At 36.7% G+C, this 27,074-nt stretch overlaps 1 protein-coding gene across 5 annotated transcripts in view; it reads left to right on the forward strand.

Moving 5' to 3' along the window:
• The window catches only part of CPSF6 (cleavage and polyadenylation specific factor 6), a 31,303-nt gene extending 10,736 nt beyond the window's left edge, over nt 1–20,567 (forward strand). The window contains exons 3-11 of one of the 5 annotated variants that reach the window (XM_054846715.1): nt 340–443; nt 1,250–1,395; nt 2,141–2,314; nt 3,430–3,934; nt 5,153–5,245; nt 6,246–6,361; nt 6,690–6,843; nt 7,855–8,049; nt 15,723–20,567. In XM_054846715.1, coding sequence (XP_054702690.1) covers nt 340–443; nt 1,250–1,395; nt 2,141–2,314; nt 3,430–3,934; nt 5,153–5,245; nt 6,246–6,361; nt 6,690–6,843; nt 7,855–8,044 — 1,482 coding nt within the window. In that variant the 3' untranslated portion in view covers nt 8,045–8,049; nt 15,723–20,567. The other 4 variants (XM_054846734.1, XM_054846724.1, XM_054846751.1 and 1 more) reach the window with 4 other exon arrangements.
• Nucleotides 20,568–27,074: the final 6,507 nt, after the last annotated feature.

The following is a 27,074-nucleotide window of genomic DNA, read 5'->3' on the forward strand; positions in this document are numbered from 1 at the left end:
TTACTGAAATAGTTCAGTTGAAGCCTTGCACTCTCAGAAAACAAAATTTACTCAAATACTTTTTTTTTTTTTTTTGGCATACTGTAGCTGGTATACTGTGTGGAAGAGTTGATGCAATGTAGCATGTGGGGAAGTGTGTGTATTTTTAAAATTAATTTTCTGAGAACTGTAAAATATAAATGATTGCTCTCCAAATTAGAAAATATTGATAGTCTGAATAAAGTATTCCTCTTGACCAATTTCATACCAAAAAAAAAAAAAGGGATCGGAAAGCTTAGTCGCCCTTTTCATGGTGTTTTAGGTAAGCTTTCATATTTTAATATTAAAAATATTTTTCAGTGGACAACAGATGAAGACTTAACTGAAGCAGTTCATTCACTGGGGGTAAATGATATTTTGGAGATAAAATTTTTTGAAAATCGCGCTAATGGCCAGTCTAAAGGGTAAGAATTTGTCATTTGTTTTTTCTGTAAATAGACTGAAGTTTGGGAGGGTAGAAATGGGGAAAAAGTTTTCAATTTTCATAACTGTCAGTATGTGAACTGATAACCTTTGTTTACTGATATCCAACAATGATTTGGTATATAATTTCATACTAATGACTTAAATTTCAGGCATAAATTGTTATGACGGTATTGTGTATCTCATATTGTGAGTTAAATCTTGTTGGCAATCTTCATTAAGACTCTATTCCTAGATTTCAGTTAGTGTGGTGGTGATATTTGTTGTTCCTCATAGCTAAATACTGTTCCCCCAACCTCCATTATTAAATCTTTCTTTACATGCTTTATTTTCCATTACCTGTTGAAAGTGAGCACGTGAGCCAGGTTTTCACTGGGAACGTAATCTTCCTTGCATGAATGTGCCTTTCTTTCTCCTTAGAGTAATGAGAACACACTAGGTGCTTAATAATAACTTGATCATATGAATTCATATATAGCGTATTGATACTCTACCAAAAAGCTGCCTTTGTTGTGATATTTTTTGGTGCATCTTGTACTTGCACTTGTGGTGGTTCTTAGATGTCCTAGAATGAGTTATTGTATCTGTTCTGAAAACTGGACTAAGACCTGTGAGACTGTTTCTGTATTTAGTTTTCAGGTATTCTTTTGCTTTTCTTTTCTGTAACCTTTTTCATGAGGCATCAGGATATCCAGGAAATGGAAAAAACTGTGATGTAACTTTTTTGTCTTCTCTCTCCTCTCTCTCTCTCTCCTCTTTCTCTCTCTCCTCTTTCTCTCTCTTTCAGGTTTGCCCTTGTGGGTGTGGGATCAGAAGCATCCTCCAAAAAGTTGATGGATTTATTGCCTAAAAGAGAATTGCATGGGCAGAATCCTGTTGTGACTCCATGTAATAAACAATTTCTGAGTCAGTTTGAAATGCAGTCAAGGAAAAGTAAGCCTTTCTTATGTACTGTCTTAGAGAAATAGAAGTTTATTCCAAAAGCAGTACTGCAGCTTTTCTCTCAGCATCTGATAATTTCAACATGGTTTAAAATAGCTATAAAGTACTTCCAGTAAGTTGCAGCTTTGGTTAAAGATGTTCCTCTTAAAAATAAAAGTAGAAATTAAAAAAAAAAAAATCACTTAATATACTGAAGATCTGTTGTTCTGGCAAGAGAGCACTTACTGGAAGAAGGTTGCAGCTTTGTGAAACTTGTCTTAGAGTTGGAGAAGCTTTCTCATTTTCTTGTCGATTTAATTTATTGTGTTTTTTTTAAAGCACAACAGCATTTAGAAATTTAACATTTGTAGACAAATTGGACTAAATTCTGATGTCTGGATAAGTTGTGCTTATGATAAAATGGGGAAGAGAGATTCTGTCTTGTGCTTTCCTCCAGGACCTTGTGTTCTGCTTCCCAGTCCTAATGTGTAAATGTATTCTTTGTGGCCTTGGGCTGCATTAAAGGAAGGATTGACAGTCTCCCCAGATGCTATTCCATTAGTATGGGCGTGCTGGAACACCACCATATTTTAGCAAAGCACTTTTTCCTTCACAAATAGCTTTGGATTTGGGTACCGAGGAACAAGTTGGTGCTCCTAAGGTCATGCTTTAGCGCTGCATAAAACTTTAGATCAAGAGTTGAAAAGCTTTGACTTATTTTGATTTATGTAATTATACTTTTGCTTTTCCATTGCAGCCACACAGTCTGGCCAGATGTCTGGGGAAGGTAAAGCTGGTCCCCCAGGAGGAAGCTCACGAGCAGCGTTTCCACCTAGTAATAGAGGGCGAGGACGTTTTCCAGGTGCCATTCCAGGTGGAGACAGATTCCCTGGACCGGCAGGGCCAGGAGGGCCACCACCGCCTTTCCCAGGTAAAATAGTTCAGTTTCATTTGTTTTCTTGTATTAGTGTGGCATACTTATTTGGGGAATTGTAAAGATCAAGGCAATTGAGTGATGTGCTGTAATCAGTGTTCACAGCTGGATTGTAGAATTTGACAATATTTCTTTGTTGATATTCAAACAGGGAGTTGTATGTCCTAAATTTCATAGCAATATAATAACATTTTGAGAGACATTCTTTATAATGCATCAATGTATGTATTTTTAAAGTATGAAAAAATTAAGATAGATCATGTTAGCAAGTAGATGTTTTTAGTGCAGTGTAGTTCAGATTTTCTGGTTTGCTATGTGGGATGAGAATGCCTTTGTTGCAGAGCATAAAGTAACTCTGTTCCTTATTGCATTACAATTTTGCACATCATCAGAGATTCAGCTTTGATTCATGCCCACTAACAGGTCAGTTAGTTGCCAGTTAGAATACCACAAATTCGAAGAGCAGGTGTTCATGTTTATTCAGGTATCTGATAGGGGAGAAATCTCTGTTAAACAGGCTTGCATTGCAGTGAAGTTCTCATTTCAGCTTAAGTATTTTTAATAAATGTCACTCGGTATTAGATTGTTTACTAACAGTCAAAGGGTCATGGTCAAATTGAAAAACCACTAGTGAGGACCTTATAGTAGATTTGGATACTGCATTTACCTTACCTTCTCCAAAATAGCTTTTCCCATATTTCTAATGTCTTATGCCCCACATGAAAGACTAGCTGCAGGTGTAAGTAGGACGCAATGTTTTCTAGTTTTTGTAAGCTTTTGGGGGGTTTGGTAACAATAACAGGTGATTAAGTGATTTGGGGTGGAGGGCGGGTTGTCAATTTTCAAGTTGTTGTTCTCTTTAGAGATTGATAGTCAAGGAACTGTTTAAATTTTCTAAGCTATTAGACCCAAAGTGGGACCATGCATGTCTTGTGTAAGTTGCAACTTGTTCAGTGAAGGTTGTTTTTGGGGTTTTTTTGTTGTGTTTTGGATGGATTTTTTTCGGTGTGGGTTTTTTTTTTTAAAGATAAGAATTTAAATTATTTTGCTAAGTCTTTTATTTCTTTATATTTATTAACTCCATTTTATTTATTTATTTATTTTTATTTTAGCTGGACAAACTCCCCCACGTCCACCTTTAGGTCCTCCTGGCCCACCAGGCCCACCAGGCCCTCCACCTCCTGGTCAGGTCCTCCCACCTCCATTAGCTGGACCTCCTAATCGTGGTGACCGTCCACCACCACCAGTTCTGTTTCCAGGACAACCTTTTGGTCAGCCTCCACTTGGGCCACTTCCTCCAGGCCCTCCACCACCAGTACCAGGCTACGGGCCACCACCAGGTCCGCCACCACCTCAGCAGGGTCCACCTCCACCTCCGGGTCCATTTCCCCCTCGTCCGCCTGGCCCTCTTGGGCCACCCCTGACTCTTGCTCCTCCTCCACATCTCCCTGGGCCACCTCCAGGTGCTCCACCACCTGCACCACATGTGAATCCAGCTTTCTTCCCCCCACCCGCCAATAGCGGCATACCTACTTCAGACAGTCGTGGCCCACCTCCGACAGATCCATATGGCCGACCTCCACCATATGACAGAGGTGACTATGGGCCACCTGGAAGGTGAGTGCTTTTGGTGTAATGTGCTTGGTAGCAGATTTTACTCCTCTTGTAGGAAGCATTTTATTTTCCTTTTTAATGCAAGTGTTAGAAATGATGAAAAGTAGAGCTGGAAGGGATCCCAACAGTCTTCTAATTTGCCCCTTTTCACTTCTCTCAGTGAAATATCTCTCAGAAGCATGTTTGTAGCAGTAAGAAAATCCTGAAATGCAACATCAGTAATCTCACTCTGAACTGTTTGTCTTCACTGTTTGTATTTGGCAGTGTCACCATTCCATGTGTTCTACATGCAAACTTACATATCACTTCTCATGCAGCAGCTTCTGATTGTGCTTCTGTCTTAACTTGAAATTCTGACTTGTACCTTTATCATCGTGCTTCGCAAGCTGTCTTTTTAGAATGCTCTGGAGTTCTCCTTTTTGAATATGTGTGTATGTTGAGTACAGTGCCACACCAAGCTCATTCCATTTTCATCTTTCAGCAGCTCTGCTTGTCCCTTTTTTTTTTTCTTCAGGACTCAATTCAAAGTTAGTCTTTGTCTCAAAAGCCAGGCGTGAATTTACTGCAAGACTTACATCTTCCTTTTCTGTCAAGATGCTTCTGCTCATTTGGTGCAACCTTGCTGTGTTTGTAGCAGTGGCTTTTCGTATGGTTAATCCTACCTGGGACTGTTTTTGAGTCTCTCTGACTTGACTTGTCAAGCTTTTCACATCTTGTTTGAAACATCTTTTTCATCTTTGCTTTCAAGCATCTCTGTCTTGCTGCTGTTTCTTGATTTTCACCATATTTGTATTGGTCACAGAAAATTTTGGGATTAATTGTAAGAAAGACACTTTTAACATAGTTACATTTGGATTTTTCAGTTGTGATTTTACTGCTAGCATGAGACACTTCTCTTGCTTAAAATGTTTTCTGCAAAGACACTTTGTTTTGATTCTTCTTTTATCACAAATTTTAAAGCCCCACGCATCTGTACATACTGTGTTCATACAGAAACTATAGAAATTCAAGCATTTGGCTTAATTGCCTGAAATATAATAAAACGATAAGGTGTTGGTTGTTTTTTGATGGACAAAGTCATCAGTTGTCTGCAGTTTATAGAATGTCTGGGGAGGGAAGGAGTGGGAATAGGACAGTTTAACTTACTGTCCAGTATTTTCATTAATAATGTTAAAACTATCATCCATAACTATTTAAATTGTCATTAATTATATATCATAGGCGTTTCACTGGAAATAACATGTCCATAAGAGAAAAATTACATATTCCATTCTATGGGAGGCACACGAAAAATAATACTCAAAACTCAGGGAGGTATGAATTTTTAGACATTTCCTCTTATGCTAAACTGGCTATAGGATCTTGTTCCACTTCTTGCAATTAAGAGGATAGCATTGCTTATTGTTCTGCATTTTCTTTCTACCAGAAGAACTAACACTGTTCTAGAAAAATGAAGCAGTGGGCCAGTTTAACAGTCTCAGCATTTGTCTCTAACACATTTCTCCAAATTTTCTATATGATACAGAGACTGGCTAATAGGACACTGCAAAACTTTTAGGAAAATTTATGTATAGGTTAACTTCTGTTACTTTGGAAACCCTATATAGGTAGCTACTAATTAAAGTAAAAAAACGTAATGAGTACAAGGATTCTGCTTTATTGCTTCCTCCTTACTGTGACCGGTTTGGAGATTGAATTGGAGTACTTTGAACATGACCAGAAATAAAAAACCAAAATTAGCTGTAAAATGTTGAAGTATCATTCAGAAAATTGAGTGTTTTAAAGATGATAGACTCTATTTGCTTTTCATAAGTTATAGCATTCTGGTCTTAGTTAAGATCTGGGAAACAGGATCATATAGTTCTAATTCCAGTATTGTTATAAAAATGATCTCTAATTTTGCTCAAAGTCGCATTGCCTATGTACATGCATTTCCACATCCATTCAATTGGGATAATATCTACTTACATACCTTCAAGGATTTTATGAAAATTATAAATATTTGTAAAGCACAATATTAAGTGCTGCTGAATCTTCAAAATAGATGGGATGAACAAGAATAAGTCTATTTATACAGCAATGTCTTAATTGTTTTTTACCTTTTTTCTTTTTTTTCTTTTTTCTTTTTTTTTTTTTAGCTTTCAGGATTTTGTACTGTAACATGGTCCTTAACAAAAACCAAAACCAAACCCAGATCCTGCTTTCTTTTCTGTTTGTCACTTTGCTTAAAGTTGCAAACTTGGATTATTAAAACTGCAATGATATCTTCTGAAGTTTTTCTTAACCTTTTAAATACTAGTTTTATTGCTTGCAGAGAAATGGATGCTGCAAGGACACCTCTAAGTGAAGCGGAATTTGAAGAAATCATGAATAGAAATAGGGCGATCTCAAGCAGTGCCATTTCAAGAGCTGTATCAGATGCCAGTGCTGGTTAGTAAAACTCAATTAATGCATTTGCTATTCTACCCAGCTGAAAAGTTTTTAAAGTTTTTTCTATTAGGAAACTGGCAGTCCTGAAGCCACATTTTCCTAATAGGAGGCTGAATTTAGGTACAACCTATGACTGATTTTGTACTGTGCTCCAGTTAGTTTCTGAGAATTCCTTCTGAGTACTGTTCTGGACAGTATTTTAATATTTGGTTCTACAGTAAATGATCTGGATGGCTGTTGAAGAGAAGATAATACTGTTACGGATTAAAAAAAAATCTTTGTTTTAATTTGCATCATTTTCTGATCATGATCTTATGTCATTTTTCAGGGGACTATGGAAGTGCTATAGAGACCTTGGTAACTGCAATTTCCTTAATTAAACAGTCCAAAGTATCTGCAGATGATCGCTGTAAAGTACTTATTAGCTCTCTTCAGGACTGCCTTCATGGGATTGAGTCCAAGTCTTATGGTTCTGGATCCAGGTAAAACTTTCCTCTTCCATCCACCTTTACTAATAAAAGGGAAGGTGTAGTGCAGGACTAGTTCACAGAGAAGAAACTAAGTCATGTAAGAAGCTTAGTGATTTGCTGAGTTGCACAAGAAATATGTGAAAGAACCAAACAGGAGTCTCCCCAACTTAGCTGCCTCTTAACCCTTTTTTCAAAATTGATCTGACTAGCTTAAATTTAACTCTTTGTTTTATTTAGTATCCTTTCCTACATGTTACTCTTGCAATGTGTAAACTTCAAAATAGAATTATCTGTTAACCAATTAAGATGTCCGGTGCGTAATTTTTATTAGAATTTGCTATTGAAAAATAAGATGGATGATATTTGCTGGCAATTTTCATTTTGCTTAAAAGTAATTTTCTCCACGCTTGTCACAATAGAAATACAAGAGTTGGGCAGAATGATTTTGTCTGTTGCCCTTTATCATACAATCTAAAAATCGAGAGTAGGTAGATTTGAAATCCATGGAGTCTTCTGCCTAGTACAAATAAGAGACTGGTGTTTCTTTCAAAACTTAAGTAATGCCCCTTTCAGAGTCAGGACAAACACTGAGCTTCTAGTTCATTTGGATACTGTAGCAGTAGTGTAGTTGGCCTTGAATATTAAAAACACAAAGACAGCTGGTTTGTGCACATACTTTCAGCATGCAGATTAGCAGCCATGTTGTAGTGGTTGTTTGGGGTATGGTGCATTCCCCCAGTTGATTTCAGCCATTTTGTCCTCCATTCTGAGCGTGTACTTTCTGACTTTTTCTTGATAGGTTAGAAGGTGGATGCACCTCACTATCTGTAACTGATTTCTTAGCCACCACCTTTTATACCAGCTATCTTACATGTTATATACAAAAACATATCTGCATCACAATGAACAGATATTTCTCTCATATCCTTTTTTGATGAAATTCATACTCTTAAACAGACTACAAAATTGGCATGCGGGTGGCTTGTATTTTCAAGAAAAATTTAATGAAGTAATTTCTTTTAGAAGACGTGAGCGATCCAGAGAGAGGGACCACAGTAGGTCACGAGAAAAAAGTAGGCGCCACAAATCACGTAGTAGAGATCGTCACGATGACTATTATCGGGAAAGAAGCCGTGAAAGAGAGAGGCACCGTGATCGCGACAGAGATCGCGACAGAGAACGAGACAGAGAGAGAGAATATCGTCATCGTTAAAGAAGGTGAGCATTTGTTTCATGTTCTTGAACTTCACTGTTACTGACTTACTAAAAGTAGCTACTCTAGGTTTGGGATTATTTACACCATTAATATCTGCATTTAAATGGCCCTGCAGTATGTACTGAATCACTTTCTTCTTGCAGCATCTGACATGACCATGGGTAAGTAATGACAGGTAACTGGTCTTTGGAGGGAGGGAGCATTTGTGTGGTTATCTTCTGCAGTTTGCATGCTGCCTTTTTAATTTTAGGTGGTATTAATGTTTGCAGTTTTTACGAAATGCAATTAAACCAATTCTTAAAAAAGCAGTAAGCCAGACTGATAAGTCTGCTCTCTTTGTAATCTTCGAAGATGATATTAAATTTACGGTTGTATTTCTTATTTGTATTTTAAAATACTAATTTTGTATTTTAAAATCTAATTGTGTAAGGACTGCAGCATTTAGCCCTTTATATGTCATGTGTGCATTATTTCAATTTAGGAAACACATGTACATACAGTTGTTGTCCTTGCACAAGTCCGGCAGTGTTTTGGTTGGGGTTTGGTTGGTTTTGGTTTTTTTCCAGTGAGTTTTACTCAAATTCAGGAAATATAGCCAGACTTTGCTCTTTATTTTATGAAATGTGACCTGTCAGTACCTTCTGCCTTCTAGCTAAATTCAGGTGTTACGTTCACTAAGGTTTATGATCAGTTGTTCCCCACTACCCTGATTTTTCATTCCCTCCCCCCTATGACAGTAAAGATTTTCTGAAGACTAGCAAACAAACGTATGACACAAGGATTGTTTCTTTTTCTGGTTGTTCACAAATTAATGTGTTCTTTTATTTCATATATCTGCAGTCTTGCATGCATCAAATGTCTAGATAGCTACAGAGTAGCATGCTAAATCATGCTTTTGTCAGTGTACTGCTGAGAACTTTAAAATGCATAGAAATGTTCATCACGTTATATAATGTACCATTTTGAGGACTGGGAATTCAAGCTACACGTGATTCTTTATATTTGACAACTGGAAAAAACCCTACCTATTAGTTTCTCTGCAGTAGTCTTTTCCCTTTTTAGAAGATTTTCCCACTACATCTGCACTAAAATTGAAGCTTGCAGACTTGCCTGTTTGCCCAACTTCTGGTTCTTACATTTACCCTCAGATTTCATTTCCAGATTTGCATGTGGTATTTATTCACGGAAGTTCATTTACAGAAGTTAAGTAGAGCAAAACTTTTTAGAAATCATACAAAATGTAGTATACTCCTGAGTGAAAATACAGTTTTGTATTAGTTAAATGTCAGTTTTGCAGTCAGGCTTTTGTGTCACTGACTCCTTTGGGAAAGAACAAATTCTGATACTAAATGGTCTAGTCTGAGTGTTGGCTTGGGCATTGTCTCAGGTTCATATACTAACAGGACACACAAAGCAGTAATCCACCTAGAGAAGGGGAGTCAAAGGCTTAAAAAGGTGAAATGTGGCAGCTGAAATAAAGTTGACAGTATATATCTGTTAATGCCACTTGTCATAAAAAATGAATTGGTAGAAATATTTCTGGAATTGCGTAAAAATAGCAACTGTGGTTCTTAATTGTAAAATATTGGAACATAAAAATACAGATTTAACAAAAGTAAATGTAGTTTCTTTTGTTGAACTGGATTTTTACTTTTTATAATAAATGAGTATTTGTGATGTTTGCAAATAGTTGTTATTAACAGGAGGTAACCATTAAGCTGATTGATGGATGCATTTCCAGTGTTTTCCTTCTGGTGGAGATGAGCAAGCCATACTAAAAATTGTTAATAACCTGGAATTTAAGATAATTTTATTTTACCCTTGGCAAACTTTATTAGTCTAGCTTTAATTTTTGTGTATTTGGTGTTGTGCATGTAGATACGGAGTTTCTGTGCCAAGTACAGATTCCCTACCCTGTCCCCAAGAAAACACATCAAATAGCATTATGGTGCATTTTATAATTTCCAAAGCACAATTTTAAAACAGGACTGTGGTTTCAGTCTCAGTTCAGGTGGGATTTATATATGCAACTTCCTTCAACTTTGTTGTGTGCTGGGACTTCTCTTTTCTTTCAGAGGGGTTGCGTAGGTAAGATTCCCTTGTGCAAAGAAGAAAATAGGTCCTAAGAACTTGATTTAAAGGGCAAATTTAGTATGCTGCATGTAAATGAAAGCATTTGGTATTTTTTTTAAAGTTAAGTTGTAAATGTTTTGTCTTGTTGCTGTCTTAATGAAGAAGGGCTTTATTGTAGTTTTGGTTATTGTAGTTTTATATATTTATATACACACAGGTTTATATATTTATATACACACACATATAAAAGAAATACAGTTATCTCCTGGTTTGTGTGTTTCATTTTCACTAAGATGTATGTTGCCATACATTTTTTTTTGTTTCGTTCTTTACATTGATTAATATTCATAAACTGATTTAACAGTCTCAGTCATTTAATAAATATCAGCAGTGCTGAAAAGAGTTACTCCCCATATTACTGTGTTTTGCCAGATAAGATGAAGTTGGCTCAGTGCCTGGACACTATGAATGGCACCTATACTTCTCTTTATTGTGTACCTATAGTCAAAACTGTGATACTGTACTGGCATTTTTTTTAAAGTGTTACACATCTAGTTTAGAAGGATTTTAAAGGTCCATTGTGAACATTTTTGTATACAGTGAAATTCAGTTTGTACTGTATTACATTTATAGAGATGGGTTAAATTGGAATAACTTACTAAATGTGTTTATAATAATAAAACTATTAAAAAGTTTAGATGTACATTAGTGGGTATTTACACTTCTGTTTGTACACTTCATGATTTAAAATTAAATTCTTGCAAGACTTTTGTGCCTTCACTTGAGTAAGGCTTTCATGTACATTGATAATCCATTCTACAGAATTACTGTAAACTGAATGTTTCCTTGAAACATCTTGCTTATAGAAAGCCTATAGATGTAAAAGAGAACAATGAATTTAAGACAAATGTCTAACCTCTATTAGTCAAAAAACTTAAGAATACAATAGAATGATATTTAGAAGGATTAACAGCAAAATTAATGTGTACAAACAGAATAGTAATGTAACTTCATCAGCATGAGTCCTGACTTTTTTTAGACAGATTTTTTTTTTTTTAGTTTAACTGATACTCAATGATGTATTTCTAGCTGATACGTTGTCCCAATCTTAATCTGTCTGAATTTCTATAATTGCTGAATGTCAAATTTTTCATTTTATGTTTTTGTTACTGGGTTGATTGATTCTTTCCTATTTAAACTGGATTTGGACTGAATTGCAAAAACAAAAACACACTAACATTGTAACAGTTGATATGTATGTAGACTTTGTATTCCATATTTCATGGGGTTTTTTCTGATTTTTCTGCTCTCAAACCACTGTAAGCAAAATAATTTAAAGTCTAATGTACTTCTGAGGCTCATATGCTTCTTCAAAAACTGCTCTCAGCTCTCTGAAATAGTTTCAGCTTTGGAGTGATCTAAGAACTAACATGGTTGGAATTTTTTGGGTGTCAGTAGGAGGGGAAATAGTACTAATAGCTGAAGTAATATTCATTGTAATTTTGCTTGTATAAGTAGGAACTGTCCTGTAACAGTGTGTTAGCAGCCACTTAAACATCAACTGAAGTATGAAATTAGTCTTTTAAGAAACCTTGTAAATTAATAGGAAAATGCCTATTTTTATAAGTTATTTTAATAATAAGCTCCTAGTTAATAATGGAATTCTAAGTGAATCATGTGGTAGCATTGTTCAAGACCTGGGTATATGTACCTGTCTAGGATTATTTCAGATTTTCTTAGTATTAAGCTATTACGAACATTATGTATGTAGTTTCTCTTTTTTAAAAAAATGTGTATTTTTGAGGAAGCACATATGTGGGGCTGGCACTATTCTGTTGCATCTAACATTCAGCAGAGAAATTGTGCTTTGTGCATCTGATTCAGTATTTGAAATCCACCACAGAGTGAGAGAGGCAAGCAGTGCCACTGCTTTATGTGCTTCTTAAAGTCTATTGTATGGCTACTCTGGTGCTTTACAGAAACATAGAGTTATTTCTTAATGTTCAGTGATTTCTCTCATTTTCTTGAGGGTGATCAGATGATTTGAAAACCGAACTGAAAATCTTAACGCTATTGGTTATTTTCAAATGCATGACTGCATAACTTTTATTATTTTTTTCCATGAACGTGTTGCTGTAATTTTGTTGTCTTATGAGGTGTCTTTAGACACGCTTATATTTTTGTGTTCCCTGCATCCTGTGCTTTTTTCTTTTGTTTGTGAAATCAGTAGTTTTGACACATTTGAGCTGTGTGAAGGTTCCCCAAGAAACTTCAAGGCTTTATAGCATCTGAAACATAGAGAGATTACTTGCAAGTGAAAATGTTGGTTTGGTGCAGTGTTCTCCAAAGAACAAACAAATCCCGTTTTTTTCCTTTTGCTCATTGTGGTTTGAGAACTAAGATTTCTTTAAAAAAAAAAAAAAGAGATAAAAGAGTGATCTCCATTTTCATGTTTTCCTGTGGCAGCCTGATCTACCTTTTTGTGTCTTCCTCATACATTATTGTGAAAGATACTTGCCAATAATTCACATCTTTTTAATTTGCAAACTAAAGATTGAGTTTTCTGAACACACCTCTCTGTTCATCAGTTATTTTTGGTGAATAGACAGGCTGGGATAGTAGGAGAAAGACATATGATGAATGAAACTAGTTTGGAAGCGTTCTTTTCCTTCCCATGTAAAATTATTTATAAAATCAGGAAATTGTTCTGGTGTTGATCTTAAATTATACGCTAAGATTGAAAAAAGATACCAGGTAAGTACACTAATAATGGGGTGGGGGGGTGGAATGCCACAAATGGAAGAAGATGCTAGTGGTGGTAAAATAGTCTGTACATGTATGGTGAAGAGAATCACATATGTATTTCAGCTTACACACAGAAAGACAAATACAGAGTTAAGTTTGAAATTCCTTCTTTCTCACTGTGTTATTGCTAAAGCATCACAGTATTTGGAGGTTTCTGATGTTCTGGAATGTAGGTTAAATCAAATGAAATTTTGGCTTTCAAGCTGATACTTTCTGTGGGATTTTTGCTTTGTGTATTTTTTTTCTTTATGTATAAAATAAAATAAAGGAGAATTACATAAAGTAATTCTTAGGAGCTCTTAGAATATAATGACAAATGTGTATCATGCATTTTACTGAAATGTGATCATGTTGGGAGATTGAAATTCAATCTCAGAAAAATATCAGAAATTACACTGCTAGAACTAAACTTGAATGGTGTATGCACATACAGCTTTAAACTACTGTAGAATTTTCATACTTCTAAAAGCTGTTTAAAGCTTTTATATGCTTTTTTGATAATTAAAGGGGAAAAAACCCTAGAGTTGCTACTGCAAGATGCTTTTTATATATATATAAGAAATCTATTGGGTTTTGTTGTAAGAGTATGTGGAGAAAAAATGCTTAAGTTGCATCTTGCTTAAATACAGAAATGTTTGATCACTTAAGTTCTGGGATTTCATTTGTGAAATGTTCTGGCATAAAATCGTAACTTCTAAACCACAAAATAACTAACAGATGAGTCTGAAATTTGGGGTTTATTAGTAGAAATGCTGAAAAACTGCTTGCTGTATGGTGTTAAATTGTACAAACCTAACACATGCTTGAGACCGGCTAGCTTATATGAGCTTGAGGCAGATGGAAAACAACATTGCTGAGAAGTACTGACTAGAGATTTAATTTTTTTTCTTTTTACTTTAAAGTTGTTTCTTACTTCAATATTCTACTTGCTTGTAGAATACTGAAAAGGGCTGAGCATGAAGGTATAATCCATACGGATTTATTTCTTCCTTTTGAAACCAAAGGTCTTCCGGTTTTGCCAAGATAGTGGCAGAATATTTGGAACCAAAACGTGCACCACTTTGAATTTTAGTTGGTCATGGTTTTTTAAGTGAAGGTTCAGTGTGGTGCTGACCATCTTAAGAGCCCTATAATGAATAGTATTAATCCTAAACCCAGTTTATCATGCATTCTTTAAAGTTCCTGTAGTTCCATAAGTACCCTTACAAATCTAGCAAATTACTCCCAGGAACTGAAGCTTTCTTATGCTAGTATTATAAATCATATATATGGTGCTTTGGATCTGTTAACTGTCGCCATAGAAGTGATAAAGATCCATAATTCTTGCCGCAGCAATTGTACGATGAGAGCAGCAAATTCTGACATGCAGTCTCACAGCTGTCATATACTTTCTCCACTAAAAACCTGAGATTCTCCCGTCTGTTTGTGCTAACTTAGCTCGCAACTCTGAACGCGTCTTCTTGTGGAGGCAGCACTTGGTCACTTTGCTACTAATTGATTTTAAAAGTCCATAACACCTATGGAAATTTTGGTCTCCAGGGAAGGAACTTCCCCAAAAGTAGTTACTGGTAGATACATTCATGACTTGGGAACAAAGTCTGCGAATAAGAAAAAAAAATTCCAGTCAGTGCTTTGGATTTGGATTAGTTTATGTGCATACTGTAGTGTATAGAGCCTACTTGGTTATATGTTTTTTAAAAGTTATTAACAGTCACTTTGAGGAAAGGAAGCAGAAATGTGTCAATTGTTTGTGCCAAAATTGAGTACTTTGTTTTCCCAACTGCTTTGAAATTACTGTACTAGCAGAAGAATATTTGACAGCTGTGTACTGGTGCACGTTCATGAAATTGCTCCTCTAAATGTCTTGTTTTTCAAATGAACAATTTAATGTGTTGGTTTTTTGAACAATTTTATTTAAATTATTTTGAAATTATTGAATGTTGAAATTGTGAATTATTAATGAAATGAAGACAGCTAATTGTTTTGTAACGGAATTCAACTGAAATCCAGTGTATGGAATTATACCATCCCAAGTATTTTGTGAACTCTTACAGTAATTAACTCTGAATGGTGTGGGGTGTGGTTCCTTATTTGCCAAAATAGAGGAGAGTAGGAAATAGGGTGTGGGTTGGTTTGTTTTGGTTTTTTTTCTCTAGGGCAAGTAGGTGAGGAAACCTGCAACTCTCTGTTGTATTATTTGAAAAGTGGGTTCTTGTGATTAAACTGCAGGCGTGTATTTTTAGATGTGTGAAGCCCATCCTGCTTGCTGCTAGTCTGAAAATTTTGAAGTACTGGTATCAGATTCTGTGCACTTTTAAATGTTACTGAGCTGTGAGCCATCCACCTCGTTATACAATCAGTGCATTACTTAAATGTCAAACCAGCTTAAAACTTCTGTAAGGGGGCAGGTAAAAATGTAAAAATCTAGTTGTGGCAAAATTACTTTATGTGCTTGTTCATTTACTCTTGCAGAATGCATACTTCAGGAAATGTTCTATATAAATGTTTCCATCAGTCACAGGAACAGTAGCTATTTCTTCCTTTATCATTTGATACTTCAACTGTGAAATTGATATTCTTTCAACTTTGTTGTACAACAACATTAGTTTAATTTTTAGCTATTGTATTAGAGAACAACTTCGTGCACAAACAAGTAGCTACTGCTTCCGGGTATTTTGTGTTAGTTTATATTATGGTGAAGTAGATGCACGACTTGTGTATGTATAGATAAGCCAACAATTTTCTGTGTATTATGGGGACTAGCAAAATCTACATCACAAATTTTGACACATTACAGCTGAAGGAAGAGGAACAGCGTGCAAGACAAGATACATTCTTCAAGGAAAGATGCTTGTCCAGCAGTTTGCTTCATGTGATTGAACTGAGCCTGTAAGGATTCATGGATAAAATGAACAGGAATAGATCTGAATAAAGCAAATCTGCATACATGGTAACCAGTAGCTCTTTTACTTTTTTATGTTGCTTAACTGTTTTATTTGAGGGAAACCTGTGTGATTTAAACCTTATAGCTTTTGCAACTTTATTACTGGTTATATACATTTGGCAATTATAATGTGCAAGCAATTGGAAAAAGTCAAGTAAATGCTTGTTTTTATAGTAGTTTGTTCATGTTAAACTGTTCATATGATAATGTCTGTACACAGCACCACTTTGATTACAGTAGATGTAGTGTTGTAATAAACTGTTTAATGGGGCTGATGTGTAAAGCTGTTCAAGTTATTTTATGTTTACACCTCAGGGAAAGTCTTGTGTTCAGCAATATTTAAAGATAATGTTACAATGAAAACATTGATGCTGTCTTTAAAAACATCGCAATAGTTCTTGCATATGCCTCAACCTAATCTTGCATTCAGTGAGTTAAACATACTAATGTTGCTCTCACACATTCAATTTTGATCTGAAAATAGGTGGTTACATAAAAACTTTAATGCTATTTTGCTTTCTAGCAGTGTTTACCTAGGTGGCTTGTGAATTTGCTCATTGATATATAAAACTGTAAAAACTGCAGCTCTTTGTGGTCTGTTTTGAGGAGAGGTGGTCCCAGGTTTGTGATTTTTAGCAAGCTGAAAATTTTCTCTCTGGTACTGCCTTGATCCTGATTGACACTACAGTTGATATAAACTGAAACTGTTCCTATGAACTTGAACTTTCCATAACGAGGGGTTGAAAGGTGAGCTTTAAAAACCAAAACAAAACCCTGCAGTTATTTACAGTTTTATAGTAATAGTGCTTGTGTGTGTTTCCCCTCCGCCCCCAAGGCCGTAGCAGTCTGTACATAGTTGTATATTAGAAATGTGCCAGAAGAAACCAGATGTTCCCATTTCTCAGACTTTATGGGTTTGGTATTTTCTTAATACTTTGGGGTTTATTCACACATGCATATAAAAGAGAAGGTACACTTGTATGTCCTTGTTCAGTGATGGACAATATTTAAATGTCTTAGCAAAAAGTGGCGCTAATTAAATCTGTCAGATGAGGTTTTGTAAATTTACCTAAAAACAAATTATTGGAGCTCACAGCGAAAGTTGACTTCAAATTGTAAGAATTTGTTTTATATTTCATTAAGTGTGAAATGCAAGCGAATAGAAAGTTCATATAAGTTGCAAAAACTTAGTTGCTGGCAGCCTTGCGCAAAGGCTCACTTTTAGTCTATTGTAAATCGTTATGTAATGGATTTATTCTTGGAGTTTTCACTTACTCCAATAGCTGCACTTAATGTTTTAAGTTAAGTTTCAAGACCTCAGATGGCTTTGAGAGGCAACTCTTGGACACCTCTTGATTTCTTTTTTTTTTTTTTTTACCAATTTTGAAGATTTTTACAGCTGACCTAAAAATGTTACCCTGTTCAGGAAAGCACTTAAATCCATTTGGTTTTCCAGAGCATTTAAAGCATGTGCTTACATTCCATAGATTTCAAGGAATGTAAACATCTGCTTTAAGTACCTTATTTGCGTACGTGAGTGATTTTTATGCTTTACTGAGTTGGGACCAGTAGCCTGTGCAACTGCGAAAGTTTTGCATAAGCTTGAAGTGCTCTAATATTTTTGTCACCTACCACTCAGCCGGGTTTCCTGCAGCCAGGTTGATGCTGTTGGACTTGGCTACAGCTTCAGACTCTCCCCTCCTTTTTTTTTTTTTTTTTTTTTTTTAATCTTAAAATGTGTACCTCAGTTCCTCATGCATGGGATCACTGGTGTTTATTGAACTATTTGCTACTGAGAAGATATTTGACATGTTTGTTTAATCCTGTTTGAAAATGAAAACTGCCTTTTAAAATTTTGTAAAACTGAAAGTTGTATCAAACAAGTCATGACTCATTTTCTGCTTTTTGTGAATAGGTGTTGGTTACAAACAGTACTGTTGTAATTTTTTTTTCTTTACTTAAAAACATTGTTTACTGCTGTGTGTAATAAGTTTAAGGAAGAAATAACCTGCCTGTAGCTGTTACATGGGGAATAGCTAATACTGGAGAGGCAGCAGGTAAGTAATGTTCCATTGCGTAGATATATTAAATCTTAAAATAAAAAATTAAATTTACAAGCATTTTATGCAGGAACTGATATTTTACTCCACATTGAAATAGACTTAAAGGAGACTGTTGCTCTTTTTACACAGAGTGTAATTTCTCACTCGCATACAGATTTCCATTGCTGGCAATGGAAATAGCAGGGAGGGAGTAGGAGGGGGAAAATAACGTAAGTTAAACTAAGTGATCATTGTGACTTGAGAGATGAGGTCCCTGTGTGGAGCCCCTTATTTCTGCCTGTTTTCCAAATACTTAGTTTTAACTGATAGATGTACTGTGTTGCAATTTAGATAATACTCTTCTGTTGTTGTGAGTTTCATTTCTTAGATTATTTTTTTTAATGAAACAAAAAATGTACAGAAAAAAATCCAAAGACCCTGATAGACACCAAAAAAGGAATATGTCTAATGCACATCATGTATATCTGGATCTGTAGTAGAATTTTACCAGGTTTTGGTTTATTAAACGTTACTGGCAATTTCCTGTGCACGCTCAGGAAATAGCAGTTTGGTAATTTACTGACTGCTGCTGATGCTGTGACGGCTACTGCTGTGCTCTTTGATATTCATCCAGTTGTATTTCATCTCCTTTTGCTTGATGAAAGGACAAAATGGTCTATGAGGAAATACTTTATTTCTTTCAAATATTGATTTTATAAGTAACGTTGAAAATAATTTCTTAAGGCTTTGTCCTTTATCTTGAAAGACAAAACCAACAAGTAGTGACTGAGGGTTGGAGGGGCAGTGCTTTAGCAACAGAAGTTGTTTTACTAGAGGTTTGTTTTTTAGAAGTAGAGGGGTTTTTTTAAGTGACATTTCTACTGGACTGTATGTTTTGACAGGTCAAAAATACTTCAAAAGAACAACATAGCATTTTGGAAACTGTACAGTCTTGTTTTCCTCATTCCTTTTTTGCTTTCTGTGCCAATAATTTTAGTTCTGATTGCATTTTGAAAAACATTTGTCAGAACTTCTTCAAAGTTTTATTACAATGTGACTTATAAGCTTGGATAGCTGTTGTTTTTGTGTTAAACAAGATATCTTATTAAATTTAGGCATTAGCTTGATTTTTTTTTTTTTTTTGTTTTAAAGGAGTGAGTGTTTTCTGGTTTTGTTCCTCTTGAAATTGGTGAGGCTTAGTTTTTCTAACTATTTTTTTACTTGATTCTTTAGTTGCATACCCAAACCCTTGTAAATGTTTTCCTAGTTGTATGTGGATAATTGGAGATTGAAATGTTGTATATACTTGTCATCTGTGTTTCTAGTAAAAATACATGGCATTCTTTATAGAAATACTTAATTCCTGATTTCCTTTTCTTATCCACTTGCTCTCTGTGTACAGGTTAAGCAGACTTTGCTCCTATTTTTATTTATAGAATTTTATACGTAGCCTCTTAAAGTTATCATTGGTTCTTGTGTAAACTGAGGTACAGCCTTAAATTTCTTAAGATGATCCTCATTTGAGATACTGTTAGTCATGTAGATTCAAATATAAAATGTGCATGTTTAAGACTGATAGTCTTCAGAGATCCAAGACACTAAATTGCTTCTGCATTGAAATATAAACCCCTCAAGATCTTAGAGAAGGAAGGTGCAGGTTGGTGTGCAAATACTTAAAGAAGATTGAATTATTGCCAAAACAAGTATCTAGATGTAGGAAAGAAGCAACATGGACTTGTTTAGGATTTAAATTATTTTGGGAATTGATTGCACAAGTCTTAAACATAATGGTTGAAGTCTTAAACATAATGATTGCAGCATGCTAATTTGTCATGATGTTCATGCACAAATATTGTTTCTTGCAACTGTTTACTATGCTGCCTTGCAATTAATATTGCAGGTGGGTGGGGGCGTTGAGGTGGTTTTTTGGTTTTGTTGTTGTTCCCCTCCCCACCCCTGACATTAAAATCTGACATGCTGTGTACTTTTAGATTAATTTTAGCTTTAGAGAATGTAGTTTTGAGCATAGAAGTTCCTCAATTTGATGTTCTCGTGGGATTTTTTTTTTTTTGCCCATGTTGGACAAAATATGCTAAAGCATCTCATTCTGTTTGTATGTTATGGGGCTTTGGCAACCTGGTCTAGTGGAGGGTGTCCCTGCCCGCAGCAGGGGGGTTGGAACTAGATGATCTTTGAGGTCCCTTCCAACCCAAACCATTCTGTGATTCTACACTTGTTAGTTCTTGAATCTTTTCTATAGCCTCAGTTATTGCAGCGGGTTTTAGGTTCTGGTATAACCTATGTCTATGCTTAAATATTTTAAAGTTTCTTTGGAAATACACTAGTTTTATTGAAGTCTCTTGAAAATAGTGAACAGTATACCTTTGATCCCAATGAAATGGAGCATTTAAGTTGTAAAAATTCCCATATATTCGTACCATGTAATGTGATTTTACATGATTCAGTGCTAACACTTTGGAGTATATTCAAGTAATAGACTTTGGCCTCACCCTCTTGTATACTGTATTTTGTAATAGAAAATATTTTAAACTGTGCATATTATTATTACATTATGAAACAGACATTCCCTTGATATTGAAATGTAAGAAAATGAGGAATGTGTGTGCTTTTATAAATACAAGTGATTGCAAATTCAGTTTCCTTAATACTGCAGGTGTCCTTTTTTAAAATAAGACAAAGGAAAAAAAAAAACAACCACCAAGTGTTTAAAGGTGAAATACATTCCTTAACATTTTTATGACGATTACCAGCACTGCTGACTTTCTAAACAAAAGGCTGTATTGTCTTCCTGTACCATTCCATTTCCTGATTCCCATTTTGCACAAGGATGTATGAGTAAACTATTCAAGAAATGGTTTTGAAATACAGCAGGAGGGCTTGTCTAAGTCAGAATGCAGGATTGCAAAGCAAAATGTAAGGAAATGGTTGCCTGTCAGAATGCCTGACTCCAAAGGATTTTATATATATATATAAGTAAACAGTTTCCTGATACTGGCAGGCCAAAGAGTCTGTTAAATACTTGAGTTTCTGGAGACCTATATTTCTCAACAAGGTAAGATGGTATCCCAGCAAATGCAGATTTTAATACATTTTCAGCAGAGGTACTTAGTTAAGTTTAGGGATCGTTTCATCTTTTCTAGATGTTATACTTGAACTATTGCATAACTTTTAGCTTTCATGGGTTTCTTTTTTTTCAGCCTTTAGGAGACTGTTAAGCAATTTGCTGTCCAACTTTTGTGTTGGTCTTAAACTGCAATAGTAGTTTACCTTGTATTGAAGAAATAAAGACCATTTTTATATTAAAAAATACTTTTGTCTGTCTTCATTTCAGCTTGTCTAATATCTTTGCAGTGCTCATTATGTCAGAGCTTTTTCAGATATTCAGACATTAATACTTAGAGCGTGGACATTGTAACATAGTTACAGATAGATTCTGTGCTATAAATTATTTCTGAGTCCAGAAATAGTTCTGTTGAAACTAGCTCGTCCTTCTCATCTGTTCTTTAAAGACTTTTGCAGAGTTTAAAATCAGTGAGAAGTGCAGACTTTTTTTTTAAGGCAAGCTCTTTTTTTTGTCAGTAATTCTGTAAAATGCAGGGACCCACATGTAATGTGTCAACTTAAGAAAAAAACCCAAAAGCTAGCTGTGTAAAGCAATTTCAGTCTTTTAAAATTAGATTTTCAGAATCAAACATGTATTCATGTTTGGAGCTGTGTGCCTCTATATAGGAGGCATCAAACCAGTGATGATAAATCTTTTTATTTTAATCTGACTTCTTGAGTTGACTGGATCTGGCAAATGTTAATTGTTACAAAGTGCGTGTTAAACAGAGCAGAGGTCAAACAGCTGTATGGCATCTCGAACTGTTGTCAGCTCATCTTGTGCAGACAGTTGCTGTGGTACCAACGACAGAGGTATCCATCCTGTAATGATGTAAAATGACTTTTGGCACTCTGTTTTCATGGCCAAATGTTTTACTCTGCTGCTAGATCAGAACATTGTATATGTAAAACACATCTGTATGTTACATGCAAAAAGTCGTTCATGTTGCCATAATTCCGAACATTTGCTGAAGTTCAGTTAGTGTAGCACAAAATGAGCTGTGTCTGTTGTACCTAGATTACTGGTACCATTTTGCAGTGTTGTCGGCTCCAACTTCTGTCTGTGATGAGCCTCCACCATTGGCAGTGAGAAGATTATGTGAGAAGGCTGACTTTCATTTGGGAAAAATACTATTTTTTCTAACCTTTATAGCTTCAAAAAGAAGTCTGAAATGCAATCGGATTGGCTTGGAAAATCACAACATTTGTGATTTTTATTTAAACATGATTTTTGATGGAATGAAGGTGGGCGATTGTACAGGTCTGTGTAGAGGAAACAACATGCTCATTAGAAAATGAACTTGAATTTCTTTGGTTAGTGCTCTAAACCTGTAATAACCAAAATACTGTTCACTTACTCTACAGGGCTCAAACTTTAATCGTTCAAAATAGTTTTGCCATCCTGTTGCTTGTTAACTTGGCCACTGATTCTTTACTGCACTGTGTCTGAATTTCACAGCTGAGCTGGGTTTTTTAACTAGATGAGCATGGGTTGTAGCTCAGCTTCATTGATGGAGTGAAGGTTTGGACAGGGTGGAAGGAGCGTTGGGCTGCGGCTCGTGAGGTTCAGGAGACTCCAGGCTTCCTTCTGGGGGGAGACCACAGGGGAAAATCAGCACTAACTTGATTTTTAAAGTACCTTGTTGCAATTTTCCTCCAGGTTAGGTTGTTCAGCAGTTCCCATTACTGAATGGGAGAGAATTGTAAAGCATCCCGTCCCCCAAAACACAGGGTGTGTACTCTAAGTTAAACACAGTGAGGATTCAGTAGTACATGGATGAATTTGTTGTGGAAGCATCCAAGCATAGGTCAGCTAGCCAGGATGCCAGATCCTGAAGGCATGACTTGAAACGGTTTCAGAAGAATGAGGAAGGTAAGCACTCAAGTGTGGGGTTTTTTTCTTTATCCTCCACATAAGCTCTCTAGGGAAAATATCATCCCTAGAGACAAGGAAATAACTTGATAATACTTAGTAGGAGAGAGCTGTTTCTTGCTCGATTCTACTTGCAAGAACCTTGCCTCCAACCTTCTACAGTGTCCCCTCTGTAGCTGCTGCAGATTGGAAGGCCCGGAGCCCGAGGTGAGCCAGGACGAAGAGATCCTGCTGGAATCCAGGCTTCAGCAGAAGATGATTGTCCTTGTTTGTGCTCCCATCAGTCCCCAGCACTGTGGAAACTGGTGCAGAAGCCTCTCTGCTGCCTCTTGCTGCAGGCAGATTGGCCTCGGACAAGAGAGGTAACCCCATCTACCCTATTCTCAGGGCTACGAACAACAAAAACCGAAAACCCAAATGACCTCCACCAGGACAAACGTGTTTCTGAGCACAGCTGTCCTGGCTGAGAGGCATCATTCTGTGGCCCTTAATACTGACTGGCAGGTTTTTGGGAGGAGAGGGAGGTGGAAGGCCTTCGGGAGGCTTAGCAGGGGGCCCCAAAGTAATCATTTGTGTGAGCTGTGGGTTCTTAATGCCGGCTGCAGGTGAAGGGTCGGTTTTGGATTGCAGGAGGGGAGAGCTGCTCGGGTTCATAGTGTTAGTGCTGTTCTCTACCTTTTTATTCTCCTCTGGCTCGTCCTTCGAACCTTTTCATAATATTGTAGCTGGTCTAGGGGAGACAGTAAGTTGCAAAAGAGAAGAGCACCAGAAAGCAAATCAGACTCCAAAATTGGCAAAGTGAAGTCTGTGAAGCTGTGAAAGGTAAGTTCGTTTGTGTGGGCTGAGTAAGGGAAGATAACAGGTCGTAGCAGCTGTGTAGTTTGTGATCACAAAGATACCTTTTTTACAAACATGGTTAACGGGAAAATCAGATGCAGGCACCTGGATGTCTTTATTCCCAACATCCTGAAATGATGGACTATAACAAATCATGACATGCCAGACAATGATTTAATCACGTTGGGTCCAGAACCTCTGTTTTGCATTGGAAATTTCCTGAATCCTCTTGAAGGCCTGCAGCATCACACTCTCAGTTGCTGAGAAAGATGTTTCCCAAATTAACCTCTGCATTTTTTTCCAGAGAGAACCCTCTGGTAGCATAGTGTATTCATTGAAGGAATGTAGTCTGCATGTTCAGCGCCTCTAACAGTGGGTTTGGCATATCCTAAAGTATGACACACCTGTCTGACTTTCTGAAGTCATCTTGGCTAACACCACAAAATTACTCCAAGCATAGTGAAGAATTTAATTTTAAAGAGTTGATGCTCATTCACGTATGAGAGCAGGTAAGGCCGCTGCTGCTCAGCGGTTTGCCGTGTAAGAGATGGACAGTTAACTGGGAGTGCAGGAGGAAGAAAGTGTATCAGTCACATTGGATTTTTATCTATTTCATCTCTTAGAATATCGAAAAGCAAACGACTGCTTCTGAAAACTGTGAGTAAATAGCTGGAGATGGGGAGATGCCCCACATCCCAGAAAAGTAACTTGTTTGGAGGCGTGGAGGAGAGAGCATTTGGAGGGGAAACAGGACGAGGCCAGAGTGAGGTGGGAACATACTGCCTTTCTTCAACCAGAGACAAAAGGAGGGTTTGTGAAAGGCGCAGAAGCAGCGTGATGCAGCGGCAGCACACTTACTCTGGAGGACGTTGCAGGCTGGGCGGTCTGGTGCTGTCCCTGTCCCTGGGAGGGAGAAGGGTTGGTGCTAAACAAACAGGTGCAACTTTTGCTGGTTAAGTCAAAAGTGATCAAAAACCTTCTACCTTTCTTACTTTGATCTTTTACCACTCCTTGAGAGATGGCGTGAAAAACAATTGCAAGCCATTTTTATTTGTAGAAATACAGGTCTTTTTGCTACAGGCAGAAGATTGTGATGCCTTTTAATTATCTGAATCTGTTTATCTCTTCTGAACAATTTGCAGAAAATCATGTTGGCGCTCTGCTTCCTGTCAGACTGCAGTAGCTGTAAGTCTTGTAAACCTTGTACCCTTTGTATAAGTGGGAAATAGAATTAATTTCTTAAACAGAATTTCCCAATTTTACAGAAAATGACCCAGTGTAAACAGGTGTTTTTTAAATATATACATATTGCTGAACATTTTTTCCAAAACACTTGAATCTACTTAGCACTGGCACTCACTGAGCAGATTTTCTCTTTTTATCCTGTATATTAATGGTGAAGTTAGGCCTCTAGGTGTTCTGTCACACAAGGACGGACAGGTCGGAGATGGTGCAGATGTGCACAAGTGGTGTGAAGGGGTCTCCTCCTGCCATCTAGTGGCACGAAAAAACCTCTCCACTTAATTCATAATCTCATAAATTGTTGTTTGTGACCCCTGTTTGTCCAACTACTGTGAGGTCCACACATTGGTCGTTTAGCCCACATGTCCAACTCCTTATGAGTTATGACTTTTGTCAGCAGAACTAGATTTGATAATCCTCAACTGCCCTAAATTCAAGAAAATATTAGCAGTTGCTTCTTCCCCTTTTTCCACAAAATAAACAAGCTGCTTTTTTTTTCTTTTGTCCTTGTCTTGCCATCTCATGAAAAAGTCTGTGTTTCTTGCCTTATTTTCTGCATATTCTTTTGACTGCCTTCTGAGTGCGCTGCTGTTAAACTCCTGTGCATGTTTTCCTATATAATACCCTTGGAGTGAAAGAAATGCTTTAATGCTCAGTAGCCTGCCTTTCACACTGAAAACACTGGAAGATAGTGTCCACACAGGATGAGAAAATGTTGGCTGTAGTTGAAGGCATCTCCAAAACCCGGCAGAAGGTAGGTGGATTCCCTTGCAGGACAGGCAACATTTGCCTCTGAAGGAGCAAGGAGCTCTGCAGAGTTACTTGTATTTCAGAATGGTTAAATTGATGCTTAAAACTGATTTCTAAATCTCACTGGTACCCCTTTCCCTGTCAGCCATGTACTTCTTTTTGACAGACAGGCAGCTACCCTCGCCACCTTTTACAATCTGCAACTGTACTTCCCTTAAAAAATACGTGGCTCTGCCTGGATGTGTTACCACTCCACACTGGTGGGAGGGGATGAAAACAGACCATTCATCCCAAACAGAATCCTTATTCATGGGTCAAGCTGTAAGGGACTTGGGCTCCCACCTCACAAAGTTAATTGGAGCCTATATGTAATTAAAACTGCAGTTCTCACTTTCCTGAATCATTTAGCCTGGAATCTTTGCAAGATGAAGGTCCACATGCCCCATTTTCTCAAAGACCCATAGTGTAAGGGTAACGAAAACGGTGAACGGTGTAGAATGGCCAACAGAGCCCTGCAGAAGAAACTGTTGGAAATAACATCTAAATTGTGTGGTGGGTTCTTTTTTTAATACATAAAGTACTTTCAATGAAAAGGGTCAGAGAAGCCAATGTTTTATTAGCAGCTATAAAAACAGATGAGAGTGATTAGCCTTTTTCACTACAAGAAAAGCTGTATTTTGAGCTTTTCTGTGTAAGTATAAATTCTCCATAATGATTAAAGCTATCTGCTGGCTGGCTTCCATCTCAGCTGGAGTCCAGGAAAATTTTCTTGGTGTTTCTTTCACAGTGCTAACAGTATGATACTTCAGAAAAATAACTTCTTTTTTCTGTCATGTGGTATCCCTACTGTGCCCTCATAATTTTAAGTTATCCCGATTGTTCCATTCAGTTAGTTATAGTATTTTAAAAAAAAGTCATTTTATGCCTTTTACTCAAAATGAATTTAGAAATAAAACTCTTAACCCTACATTATCACCTCCTTCAGCATTTTTTTGTTATAATTACAGCAATAACTAGCTTGGATTTTTAACTGTGAGGGGCTTGGGTGCATTACTGAAGAAGAGGTTTCTAAAAATTCAAGTCTTTATTTAGAAAACTGGCAAGTTGCCAAAACCAAAAAAGCATTACCATGAAATTAAATTAATAGTCTGTTAAAACCCTCGAGGCTAGCAAGAGGGACAGCAGTATAGTGTTCATTGCCACAGCTGGGTTTTTGCTACCTCCAGCTGTGCCTGATCCTTGGAGCAGGCGGCCTCTTCCCCCACTCAGGTTCGTCCTTTCCAGGACTGGAAGAAGTTTGAGGAAAGTCTTATATGACACATGTGCAGGGCCAAATCC

The sequence above is a fragment of the Grus americana genome, chromosome 1 (genome assembly GCF_028858705.1).
Source record: "Grus americana isolate bGruAme1 chromosome 1, bGruAme1.mat, whole genome shotgun sequence".
NCBI lineage: Eukaryota > Metazoa > Chordata > Aves > Gruiformes > Gruidae > Grus > Grus americana.